The sequence below is a fragment of the Volvox carteri genome, assembly GCF_000143455.1.
Source record: "Volvox carteri f. nagariensis unplaced genomic scaffold VOLCAscaffold_44, whole genome shotgun sequence".
Taxonomy (NCBI): Eukaryota; Viridiplantae; Chlorophyta; class Chlorophyceae; order Chlamydomonadales; family Volvocaceae; genus Volvox; species Volvox carteri.
The window spans coordinates 752,976-765,872 of NW_003307587.1; the positions used below are offsets into that span (position 1 = coordinate 752,976).

The following is a 12,897-nucleotide window of genomic DNA, read 5'->3' on the forward strand; positions in this document are numbered from 1 at the left end:
TCCTCCCACAATGGTGAAACCCAGCACGCATTGCCGCCGCCGCCGATGCCGCCGCCGCCGCCGCCGCCAATCCTGGCCGATTCACAGCAGGGACAGCAACAGGCGACGATGGCGGCGGTGATGGGGCCTTTGTCGTCCTCTGGAGAGCCCGGCTGCGCCGTACATTACAATTTTGGGCATCAGCTTGGGTGTAGCGGTGGTAGCGGTTATGGTGGGTGCAACGGCGGAGAGTACGGGCAGGTGGTGACGGCGGCAGCGCCGCCGCCGCCGTCAAGCCGCAGCGGTTGGTATCCCCGGCCGCCGAGTGACGGCGGTCAGGAATACGGCTTCGGCGGTGGCGCCGGCTTGGAAGGCCCCGCGGGAAGTCGCGGCAGCGGCGGACCCGTGGGTCATTGCAGCAGCAGTGACGCGGACTGTACGATGCAGCAGCAGGCGTTAGTAGCAGCAGTAGCACCTCCCGCCGTCGCTGCCACAGCGGCAGGCGGCGACACGACTCCGTGTACGGCAGACGTCTTCGGTCCCGTCGGCGTCGGCAGCGCTGAGGCCACGGAGCCGACGGCGGCCGATCTTGCCGTACGTGATGCTTCGCCGCAGTCTTCACGCCGCAAGGGCCGCTCGGGGCCTAAGAGCCGCAGCAGCCCGTACATCGGCGTGTCGCAGGTACGACATCACCTGCTCTCTTTTCGTGCCGTATCAACGTTCCGCGAGAACCGATATTTGTTCCTGTACGGGAAATATTTTGTACGGCATACCGTGTACCATGTACGGCATACCATGTGCCAAGACGTACTTCTTGACAGCTAGGGGTATGCGAGCGAGGAGGAGATCTGTCCACGGACGTAACGGCACATGAGGAGAGAGGGCGGAGGAAGTCACAGCCAGGTCCAGTTGCCTAATCAGGCTCTCCGCGTCCTCCTCCGCTGCTGGAGTCGCCATCTCTTCTGCCTGCCCCCATTTTGTTCTGTTGTTGTTATTATCGTTGTTTTGGTTTATTATTATTTCAGCGGGCTACCAAGGTGGTGTGATGTAAAAAGCAAACAAACGGAGCCAAAGGGCACATAAATACATTGTCGAGTTTAACTGGCGGTTTTAAAGCTTTTTATTTATAATTAATAAACTAATTTATATTAATTCCATATGATGTGCACTTCTGGTGGATTTGATCCGAGCTTTCCTCAAACTGCTGCGACCTGACGCCAGCTTTGGTTCCCCTGCTGTACATGTGTACGACTTAATGTGAAGTACAAGCGTACGGGCCGCTGGGAGGCCCACATTTGGGATAGCGGGGATAGCAGCGGTACGGGCAAGGGCCGTCAGCTGCATTTGGGCTCTTTCTTAACCGCCGGTCAAGCTGCAAGGTACGACGACAACACGTTTACCACAATTTCCACCTGACGTAATACATGTCGCATCACGTCACGTTAATGTACGGCATAAATGTACGGCGCCCTGCTGTGCCCATATCTTCCCTCGTGGTCCTTAGTAATATGAATAATGTATCATAATACATTTATTCATGATTTCACGTTTTGTGTAATTGTGTTTTTCAATGTGCAGATGTACGGCATATGTACGACAAAATACTGCCTTCCCAATCGATTTACGCGTTGTGTTTCGTGTTCATTCCCCCGAATTTCCTGCACCGGGCTGGGTCGTGGCACTGCACTCACTTTTTGCCCTTTGTGACGCGCCTTTTCCCGTGTAGCGGCTCGAACAGGGGGGTAAGTTAGGCAGGACTAGCAGGGTTCTTCACCCCGATTCGGGCCCGAACATTTTTGAGATTTTTCCGTTTTGCCCGAAAGGAAAATTAGTGCGAACCGGAGCATCGAACGGATTTTGAGCCTTTTGAAGCATTTCTTCGGGGGGCCCACCGAAGCCTTCCGAAGGCATTTTCGGAGAAAACCGAACGATATTTCAGCTTTAATTTACATGTTTTCGGGCGCGGTTGGGCTCCTGCACCATATTGCCAAGGTGGGCGACTGTGTTCTGCCTGATGAGAGTGATGATGAGGGCAGTGTGGGCAGTGAAATTGCAGAGGCCTATTATCCTTCTGATAACGAGGAGGTCGAGAATGTGGCAAGTGACGAGGTGTACCCGTCTGAGGAGACGGACGATGATGATGTGGGAGGTGTGGCGGAGGCAATTGCTGCATAGGTGGATGAGGAGCGGCGCCTCCTTGGCTTTGGGTAAAATCCCCGCCTGAACGATTGCTCCCAGGCGCCATGTTCCCAAAGTCAAACACTTGTTACTTCAGCCGTCCTAGCATATTACGATAGAAAGAAACCAGCTGAATTTTACTCCGAAAACCGCTTCAGACAGTTTCGGGGTGCCCGAAAAACTGTCAGGCTGACGGGAAAACTTTCGGGAAGGGCCCCGAAAGGTTATTTAGAGGGTTTCGGACACGACCGAAATTTTTGGGTACCCTGGTGAAGAACCCTGAGGACTAGGGGCAAGTTAGGTCGCTGCTTCGGGCATCATCGAGGCCCCTCTTCCTCTTTTCCCCCCCTGAAGTAATGAATGGGGTTGATGACGTCATTTGTGCTCCCGCCAGCAGTTTCTCGGACCTTCTGGCCAATGTACGACACTTCATTTCCCGCGTTCTCACGCATTCCGGACTTCTCCCCCCCCGTCTTTTCCCCCGGTCCCCACTCGACTTCACTCGTTCGTGGTTCGTCTTTCTTCCCTCGCACCCCCCTCCCAGCTCCCTCTCTTACCCCGCCTCGCGCACACACATCAAAAAACCCTAACCCGCTTCACTCCACGCTTCACACCCCTAATCGCGTCACCTAACGATGCCGCGTCTGTACGACAGGGCGTACGACCTGGCGGCGCTCTGTATGCGGGGAGATGCTGCCGAGCTGAACTTCCCGCTTGCGACGTACCAGGATGACCCGCTGCTGCAGGTGGGGCCGTCGGCGTGTGACTGCCGGGGGGGGGTAGATCTGGGGGTACTTATCCGTCGGGTTTCCTCCTCCTCCCAGTGATATTATGCGCGTGACTGGGGGAGGGGAGGTAGATCGATAATAATATTATACAAAAAAACAATCCGTGGTTGACTCCGGCGTTATCCAAAAAGTCTACACCTGGGGGGATTCATTTTTGACTGACTAGCCTGTTTAGGAAACGTGCGTTCTTCTCTGTTGAGTTAGGAGATGCGGGGCAAAAAGTGGCGGCAACGTGACGGCGGTCATGCGGCTGTCATGCCCCACCTGCACAGCTCAGCTTTGGAGCCCAGAAACAAAAACAGTTTTTTTCCTTTATATATAGGAAATATCTTTTACATGTCATGTAACCGTTCCGGAGTTGTAGGTAGAGTTAAATATGAGTTTTACTGCGTACCGGCAATGGTAAACGGTTAACGGAAAAACCCTCCCTCTCCTTTCTACCTTTTTCCACCCCCTCTTTTCAGCGCCTGCGCGGCATGTCGAAACGGGCCTTGATCATAACGGTTCGCAGCATATGTAACGGTTCCCCCCCAACGGACCAAGTCCAGAGGGCCCCTGATGACCTCGACGAGCGCATCGCCGCCGCCGCCGCCGCCGCCGCTGTGGATGCCGCCGCCGCCGCCGCGCCCGGCGGCGGCGCCGCCACTACACTGAAGCCGCCGTCGCCGCCGTCACCATCGCCGAAGCGCGTTCTCCAGCTCCCCGCAGCGTCGTCATCGCCGAGGAAGGGAGTGACGTCGAGCCGTCGCCGTACACACGCCATGCATCCGTCGGAATGCATCTCTGTGGCGGCGGCGGCGGCTGCACCGTCGCATCTGACGCAACCGTCGTACAATTCACAGTCGGTCCTCCGGCAGTTCCTGGACGTGTCGCTAACTTCGCTTCCAGAAGCAGCGCCAGTGCCGCCAGGGCCGCCAACAGCAGCAGCAGCAGCAGCAGTAGCAGCAGTAGCAGCAGTAGCAGCAAGTAATGCGACGTCTTCTAGGTCTAGAGAAGTATCAGAGGGGGGGAGTGAGCTGATATGCAAACAGGTTGAGGATCTGTTAGTACGACACGACGGCGACGGCGACGGCGGGGTTCAGGTCGCGACGCAAGAAGGTCTATCGCTGCCGGCGCCACCGCTGCCACGCGCAGTGGTGTACGGCAGTGAGAGCTTGTACGGACAGAATGTGAGTGAGGTCCGGTTAGACTTGCTACAGCCGACATGCCTGCCGGAGATGTCAACACCGCCACCGCCGCCGCCGCCGCCGCCGCCGCCGCCGCTGTCGTCGCTGCCATCCGCGGAGCAGCTGCAGGAGCCGCAAACACGGGAGTACGGCTTAGCTCAACAACCAGAGCAGCTGCTACACATGTTTCACCAGCCGTACATGCAGCAGCAGCAACAGACTGAAAAGCTAACTGCCTGGAATTGGGGTGGCAGCGGAGGGACGACGGCGACGCTACAGGGGGGGATATCCGTACAAGGGCCCTCGCCGCAATTCTCTCCGCCCTCAATGTCGTCGCTGTTGGCGGCGTCCGCACGCCTGCTAGACGAGAGCATGGCACTGTGCTGCAGCGGCGGCGACGGCGGCGGCGGCGGCACTGGTGCCATCGGGGCCGACACGACGGGTACGGATATGGCTGCGGACCACGGCGGCGGCGCTGCGGGCGACGCTTCATGTGCCTCCACCACCCCTGTTACCGCCGCCGCCGGAGCTGGTGGCGCCAGCGGCAGTCGTACACTGCATCGTAGCCGCAGCCTGCAGCACCCGCAGCACCAGCACCAGCAGCATCTCCGACAGCAGCATCGCGCACCGCTTTGTGTGTCGTCCCGGAGCCCCCACAGCGCCCGAGTGCGCAAGAAGCACGGCGGCGGCGGCGGCGGCGGCGGCAGCGGCGCGAACAGGGTCGCTAGCGGCGACCACGGCAGTCGATTTCTTGGCGCCGCCGTGCTCGGCGGCGTCGGAAGGTCCGATAACCTGACGTCAACGTCGCGGCCAGCTGCCCAGGCCAGCGGCTGCCCGCCCGCGGTGCCGTACACCCATGTCGCTGCAGAGCCCGCGGGACCTGTCGCTGCTATGGCGCCGCCGCTGAAATTGCACGTGCCGTTGGGTTCCGGAGCGTCTTCCTGCGCCGCCGCCGCCGCTGCTGCTGCTGCTGCGCTGCCGCCGTCGTCCTCTCTGCCGCCGTCGTCGCCGTTGCAGCGCAACCCTGTCCAGTCCACACTGGCTCTGCTGGGCGGCGGCGGCGGTGGCGGTGGCGCCGCCGCTCCCGCCGCAGCGGCGGCGTCGGCTGATGGCCCTGCCCTGTGTCCCCCATCGAGCTGGGCCGTACAACATCCTCAGGCGGTCCCAGCGGGGTCGACGGCCCCCTGGGACGAGATAATGGCAAGGGCTGGCGGCGGCGGCGGCGGTGACGGTGACGGCGGTGGCGGAGTGGGTCTGCAGCGGCAGAGCAGCATTTCGTCGCGCTACCGCGCGGGTGATGTCATACGAAGCATAGAGAGCTTCGCACGGTGCAGGGCGCAATCGCTGCCTCTGCCGCCGCCGCCGCAGCTGACTTTCACGCCGGGATATCAAGGGCAGCCGCCACCGCCGCCGGAAGGCATGGCGGCGGCGGCGGCGGGGACGGGGACAGCGGCTGGGGAGCAACCTCCCGTGTCGTGTACCTTGGAGTCCTGGCTGGCGGCTGCCGCAGCGGCAGCGGCGGCGCCGTCGGTTGGGGACACGTCGGATGCCGCGTCGCAGCCACGGAGGTACGGCGCACAGCTGCCGCTGGCGCAGATGCCTCCCCCGCCGCCGCCCCCGCTGGCCCCGCAGTTAGTACGGCAACTTGGATCTGCTTTCGGAGCTGTTGGTAGCAGTAGCACTGGCAGTAGCAGTTGCGGTCCGGTGCCGGCGGGACTGACTGCACTGCCGTCGCGGTGGTCGGCTCCGCCGGTCGTACAACAGTGCCGTACATCGTCGCAACCGCTGTCGCTGCCGCCTCTGCTACAGCTACAGCCACCGGAGCAGCAGCAGCAGCAGCAGCAGCAACAACAACAACAACAAGAACTGTTCGGGGTTCACTCGGCTCTTCGCAGTTCCGCCACCACCAGTTCGGGTCAGCGATGGCGTACGATCGTACAACTGTTTCAAGAGGCAGCGGACGGGGAGGCAATGGCGGCGGCGGCGCCGCCGCCACCGCCAATGCAGCCGTCGTTACGCGGCCCGGTCCCTCAAGCCGCCGGCCGCGACGTAGCCCCGAGCGTCGGCGGCATAATGTACGGCAGCGTTGGCGAGATTGGTTCTGGAGCCCTAAATGCGTTTGGGCCGTCGGCGAATGCTGCCCTAGGATTGGACACGGTTATGGACGTCGCAGAGCCGTGCCGGCCGGGTGCAGTACTGACCCACGGGTCTGTCATTTCCGCCAGTCCGGGATTCTCCGTGGAAGCTGCTGCCTTCGACCCTGCGCACCGTACCGTACACACCGTTGGATTTCCCCCTGGGGAGTGTTTGACGGAAAATACGAACGAAGTAGCGCTTGACGCCGCCGCTCCTTCCGCCGCTTCTGCTGCCGCCGCTGCCGCCGCCGCCGTCGCTGGCGGTGCCGCCGGCACAAACTGGCCGCCATCGCCAGTGCGGGTGGTAGCGGCGACGGCAAATGGTACGACACCGCCTGTCGTTGCCACTGCAATGTGTCCTCCGGGGGCATTCCCTTACACTGAGTGGTGGGTTCCGCCGTACACCGCCGCCTCCGCCGGCGGCGCTGGCGCCTCCACCGGCGGTGGCGGCACCGGTGGCGGCATCGGTATTTTATCAGGACCGCAGATCCCGCCAGCGCTGGCGAAAGCTGATCTGGCAGCAGCACCAGCGGCAGCGGCAGCAGCAGCAGCAGCAGCGGCAGCGGCAGCAGCAGCAGACACTGTCCAGGGTCTCCCGCTGCGTCTGCCGCCATTCCAGCCTCCAACGTCAATGCTCGGCCAAAAGGGCCGTACGGATGCTGATCAGTTCGCAGCTGATCCGCTTACTGCCGTACAATGTGCCGTACCACAGCCTTCGCTCAGTGTTGACGTCAGTGACCTGGAGGAGGTTGCATCGCAGGGTGTGGTCGCTGCTGTGGCCGACGGCGTGGTCGCCGCCACTGTCGCCACTACCAATATCGGCGCGTCCGCCGACGCCGACGCCGACGCCACCGATGCCGGCGGCGTCGGAGGATCGAATTTTGCAAGATGTCTAAACCCGTGGGCTGCGCTCGAGACGATGCTGCCGCTCGCGGCGGGCGGCAACACCAATACTGCACAGGCTAGTAGCGCTGACGGCAGCACGGCCGTGTTGCCGTACACTTCAGGTACGTTTGATGAGGTAATGCCGGACGTTGCGGACGAGCAGGACGAGCTGGAGGATGCGGTTATGGAGCAGCTGGAGTGTATGGGTGGGGAGGCGGAGGAGGCCTGGGCGGCGGCGGCGGCGGCGGCCGCCGCAGCCGCCGCCGCCGCCACAGCATCGTACATGGATGTGGTACACGCGGATGATAGTGGCGGGAGACAGGCCACCTTGTTCATTAAGTCAGAGTCGGGGCGCCTGAAGGAGGCGGCAGTCGCAACGGCTAGCGAGGATGAGGGCGGCGGCGGCGGCGACGGCAGCTTCAGCGTTGACGCCGCGGCGGCGGACGTCCGAAGAGTGGGAAATGGCGGCGGCGCCGGCCGCGGAGACTCAGCAGCCTCAGAGACCGATCTGACGGCCCAACGGCATTTTGCTGCAGTGTCGTACATGTCCTCACCGTTTGCTAGTTCCCGCGCGTGTGACGGCGGCGGCGCCGCCGCCGCCGCCGGTACGGCGATTCCATTTGGTGAGCCACTGCCTCCGCTGCCTGACTTGGGCAGTTTGGGTGAGTACCTTTTTGAGGTGGGGGAGGAGCAGGAGGGGGAGGGGGAGGGGGAAGAAGTGTAATGCGCGTGAAGGTGATGGTTTCGGAGGAGGGAAGGTGATGGTGCAGCCGCCGAGCGGAAGTTGGTTGTATGGACGTGGCGGAAGAGACGAGACGGGGCGGTTAGATGATGAGAGAGGGAGAAGATCCGCGGGTTGGTGGTTGGTGGTTGGTGGTTAGTGGTTGCAGTTATGAAACATAAATTGAGGTCGTATCTGCATTTTTTTGCATCTTGCTTGCTTGCAAATTTATAAAAAGTTTACTTTTGTAGGCTCGTTAGCTTTTGCAGGTTGGGTGTTAGGGTTGGACAATTGGAAAACTGAATGTACGGCAAAAATTGAGCGACTGACTAATGTACGATAAGTACCAAAATAAGTTCGATCAGCGTCAGTTAGTCAGTGCTGTTCGTCAGTTAGTCGTGCTGAGGGGGCGGTGTAGGCGACCCGGGGCGGCTGTCGCCACGCATGATGTCATTGTTGTCGTGGACTGTCCGTTGTTCCTAGTGAAACAGTTTTAATCGGCCTGACATACATACATACATACATATATACGTACATATTCGCATACATTCGAGCATTTGCAGTCTAGCTGGGGGGGATATTGGGGTTTCGGCGACGACGCGCGAGGGTAAAACACACACACGCGCCCCAACACGACGGAAGGGCCTGCCGGCTTCGAAAGTTTCCTGACTGCATGGGAGAGGAAAGCCTTGAACTGCCGTACGGGAGCCGGAGCGTTTGTACGGAAGCAAGTGTGGAGTGGCGCGGTGGTTGGATGATTATCTCCACCGTTTCATATGTCCTGCATCCATGAGATCCATGCGATGGGAGGGGATGTAGGGACTGGGGAGGCCGTATTGCCGTGAAAACACACACATACATACATACATACACATCACAAAGACAGGGGGGTTACGTCTGAGGGGCCGCGAAAATGGATCCACCTTAAGTTGGCCGCAGCGGAGCATTTGACGCTTTGTTGACAACACGCTTAGGCAGGACGTGTGTCGTACAATATAGTACAGTGTCGTACAATGTAGTGTTGAAGAAACGATGTGCAATAAGTAATAATCATTGCACGGTGATGTGAGACACGGTTTTGCCATCAACAGTATATGTATGCTTGTGTCATCCATCCATCTCCCCTATATACTTCAACAGCGTGTCGTTTTTGTTTTTCGGATCGAAAGGTCGGAACCCCAAAAACGGTTGGGAAAGCAGTTGGAAGCCGTTGGCTCTGTTGGTACATAAATATCAATTTAGTCTCTTTTCAAATATATTACCTCTCGATCTCTTTTCCGCGGGATTTCATTGTTGAGTATTGACACGCGTTTATTTTTGTTGTTGTTATTCCGTTGCCTTAATCGTTTCATAATGGCCCTTTCATTAACTCTTATTTTTTGTTGTTCTGTCGGATTCTCGGAAACTCGATCGATCTATCACCCCGACGCCCGTCCAGACGCACGCAACCGCGTGCGGACGCAAACGTCGTCAGACAACGTCCAGACGCACGCAACCGCACCACATCAGCATGACGATGTGATATGCTCGGGTAGTTGAGAATTAGAAGGCGATTACGTCATGTGCCGTACCGGCCATATGAAGAGAAGGAGCTGCATGCAGAGCCGTCTTCGGGTCGTTAAGGGGTTGCCCGGTCGAGGAGGGGCCTCCACATCGGGGGCCCCGAGGGTTTCAGCAACATCCGTACTCCGTGTCCACTCGGACGTCGTACATGTCGTACGTAGGTGTCTTTACCGGCTGAGAAGTGCTGTGCTGTCGTACTAGTCCGCAAGGCAAACAAGGACGCGCGATGTGGGTTTCAAATACTCTTTACATAACATAGTTGTCATTGCAGCTGACGTACATGTAGGCCGCGGCTTCATGCCCGCGGTCCGATTTTGTTATTTTGAAGCCCTGCGCGCATGGTTTTCGCGTTTTTGCCTTTTGTTTGTTGTTGGCATTATTAATTGAAAATAAAATCTGTAGGCCCTGCTTATGTCAGACAGCCACCTCTTCATTAATAGATAAAAGGCGCGCTTCCGTCGCGCTCAGGTCGTCGCGCTCAGGTTTTAGTGGTCCGTGGGTAGATCGCTTGCGCGATGTATCCTAGGATACGCGAATATGTACAGCAAAAGTACGGCTTTAGTACGGTCTTCTGCCCTCCTCCAGAAGCGCAAACACTTGTGTAGTACTTTTTTGGCCTCGACGGCGGTGGTGGTTGTATTCGTCCGTGTCGAATGTGCGCCTTTGGGGGTGTGTGGGGTGGAATGTTGGGAAAATTGCTTGATGCGTACTTCTGCTTGCAGTACAGTCGTACATGTCAGGATATAGCGAAGCCAGGTAAAAGAGGCCACCACTTCTGACTACACGTATATGTGTTCATATGCATACGTACTTGCATACAGATACACGTCCTCGAGTGACACGGTTTTACTTTTAAAAAGACCGCGGCGTTCTCTCTGATTGATGGATACCGTGATGAATGCCGTACACTGCAAAGAAATTAGAGCTCCAAAACCCGTAAAGCCACCCGTAAGCTACTTGAATTTGTATCCACCCTAGGGATTTATCTATCGGCAACTACTACTCAGCGATTGTATGTGGACTGTTTCGTGAAGCTTGTGGAAGCTGTCGGGTGCACCAAGGAGGGTGAAGGCAAGGCAAGGATGGCGACGAAGAAGAAGAAGACCGGAAAGGCACGATGCCAATTTAAGGCTGACTTCATTCCCCCCAAAGAGCTGTCCTCCAGAACAGATGGCATCGAGGCCACGATCCGTTTTTATGGCCCCCATGGCCCTCTACCACCCTGCTACTGCTACTACTGCTACTACTACGAAAAGTGCCGCTTCGCCAGACGCTTCCTCTTCCCGCGGCCGTTTCATGAGCCCAGTCGTGCAAGCAAAATTGTATGCTTTCAGTTACGTCAAAACAGCCACCCATTCCTCCGGGCCTGCTTGCCGTGTGCGACTGTGGCCAACATGCCCTACTGCGCAGCGCGCTGGCACACCGCGGCCTTTCGCCAAAAAAAGACATACACTTGTACACGCGCATTTTGAGAATCGCACGCGTGCATCCGCGCGGTAAATTTCGCGCCTGGCTTTTGGGCGTCTTGTACGAACGGTTTATTCGGCACAGTACGACCGGACACAATTGTGCGAGGGGCTGCTTAAATATGGCATCTGTCCGCCAAAACGTGCGCACCCGTCCGCCAAACATACGGTCTACAATAGCAGCGCTTTATCGCAGAAACCCCAAAATAGTTTTGGAAGCTGTGCGTAATCGCTGACCACGACTGCTGCTTGTCAAGCACGGAAAGTAAGTCAACCTTCTGCTTCCTATAATCGGACAAAACAGAATTGCAATTAAATAACACTTAAAAGATGATCTCCACAACCGACCACAAAAGTCCTCATTAGACGACCGAATACAGCGCCATCGTAGCAACCCAAAGCATTAGTAAGCATCTCTATGCCATGTCTATGCTTATTACGTAAAGCAAAATTTCAGGTCAAAGGGAAGTCCACAATGAAGTATTAAGACGAGTATCAATATCTGCTGTTATTGTACTGTTACGCGAGTGGTTTTCGGTGCGTTGTCCGACTAAAAGAGATTAAACGCGGAAGGCGCGCAGGAGCTAGCAGCTGAGGTGAAGCCAAGCCAATGAAAAACAACACCGCGGAACGGCCGGCGCAAAAATAAAAGAGCAAAGCGACACGAGGGTTCGCCCGCCGACGATTGCAGGCAACCTTCAGCTTTCAAGTCGTGACAGTAAAAAGCGAGAGTCCAGAGAGAGTCCATGCAACACCGCTATTGCTTACTTGCCGCAGCCCCCCCACAGCAAGACGCCTCCACCACGGCGTCGCGTCACAGCAACCCAACACCAATACCCAATAGACCAATCATCGCCACGCACGCTTACCTCCCAGTGACTGAAATCGTACGAAGTGGGAGATACACATATTGGCTCTCAATTTCACGACAACTTAGGGTTTTACAGTTCGGTGAAACCATCGATTCGGTGAAACCATCCAGAGATATAAATACGAGTTCTATAATTGTGCTCAACCAAAAAAACGCCCTTTGACGGGTCCCTGCGCATGGCAAGGCCTCATCTCTGGATAAAGGACGTTGCAATCGCGGCGAGACCAACTTTTCCTTTTCACAGAAGAAGAAGATAAATAAAAATTACAACCCCAATACCAACAAACAACAAACAAAACAGCAACCTTAACAGAAAAACACTCAGCAACTCAATACCGACAGTAAATCTGGCTGCGGCTTCAGTAGTGGCCCAGCTAGCCGCAAGCCGGCATAATATCCTTTTTCCTCCACAAACAGCAAGACAAGACCACCCTCGCGCGTTAGCCCCTTTCTTCGGATATATCATGCGGATGGGTGTGTTGACTGCAGGTCGTGATGCTCTTGGGGAACTCATCCCGGGGCCCCTCTCGCGCTTAATGGTGCGCCGGCGGCTGCACGGCTATACACGGGGGCCGGGTTCTGCCTCCCATTAGAGGTATCTCTACCGGGTAGTATGTGGTAAGGTCCTCTTGCAAACCGGGCTGCATCATCCAACCAGGAGCTTTAACGTCTAGGGGGCCGCTAACCTGCAAAGGAGGATGCAGCCAGTTAGGAAACCATAAGTGATGCCACCGGATTTTAACCGGATCTTAACCGGACTTTAACCGGATTATGGATTCCCCCCAAACACAAGGTCGCGCCCGAAGAGCTCGTATTATCGGGGGTTAAGGCGGTAAGTCGGGCTCTACAAGCCGCCACAGCCCGCCCGCCCGCCCGCCCATACAAATGATGAAATCCTTTCAGCGATCACTCACTTCGGGCACCCGCCCCTTGGTCTCCCGTCAAGCCATCAAGATGCCCCAAGATGCCGTACCTGCGCACAGGACCACCATGCCGTACATGCCGCACATGTTCCCATTGACCCCGGAAGCACACCCCATCATCCCGCCACCACCCTGCGGTGCCCACCACCCGCCCCCTTTCCAATACCCCTTGCAGTGGCGGCGGCAGCGGCGGCAGCGGCGGNGGCGGCGGCGGCGGCGGCG

The 12,897-nt window shown here is 57.6% G+C and overlaps 2 protein-coding genes across 2 annotated transcripts in view; one reads left to right on the forward strand and one right to left on the reverse strand.

The window, feature by feature from the left end:
- VOLCADRAFT_95505 (uncharacterized protein) overlaps window positions 1-9,391 on the forward strand; it is a gene marked incomplete at both ends in the record, with an annotated part of 17,896 nt that extends 8,505 nt beyond the window's left edge. The window contains 9 exons of the mRNA XM_002954576.1: window positions 88-660; window positions 1,201-1,358; window positions 2,813-2,903; window positions 3,410-3,448; window positions 4,028-4,114; window positions 4,319-5,815; window positions 6,959-7,012; window positions 7,208-7,793; window positions 9,291-9,391. Of these exons, the coding sequence (XP_002954622.1) occupies window positions 88-660; window positions 1,201-1,358; window positions 2,813-2,903; window positions 3,410-3,448; window positions 4,028-4,114; window positions 4,319-5,815; window positions 6,959-7,012; window positions 7,208-7,793; window positions 9,291-9,391 (3,186 nt within the window). The remainder of the gene's footprint in view (window positions 1-87; window positions 661-1,200; window positions 1,359-2,812; window positions 2,904-3,409; window positions 3,449-4,027; window positions 4,115-4,318; window positions 5,816-6,958; window positions 7,013-7,207; window positions 7,794-9,290) is intronic.
- A 2,364-nt stretch (window positions 9,392-11,755) lies between these two features.
- Window positions 11,756-12,897, reverse strand: part of VOLCADRAFT_106476 (uncharacterized protein) — a gene marked incomplete at its 5' end in the record, with an annotated part of 1,764 nt that continues 622 nt past the window's right edge. The window contains one exon of the mRNA XM_002954643.1: window positions 11,756-12,438. Within this exon, the coding sequence (XP_002954689.1) occupies window positions 12,286-12,438 (153 nt within the window). The 3' untranslated portion in view covers window positions 11,756-12,285. The remainder of the gene's footprint in view (window positions 12,439-12,897) is intronic.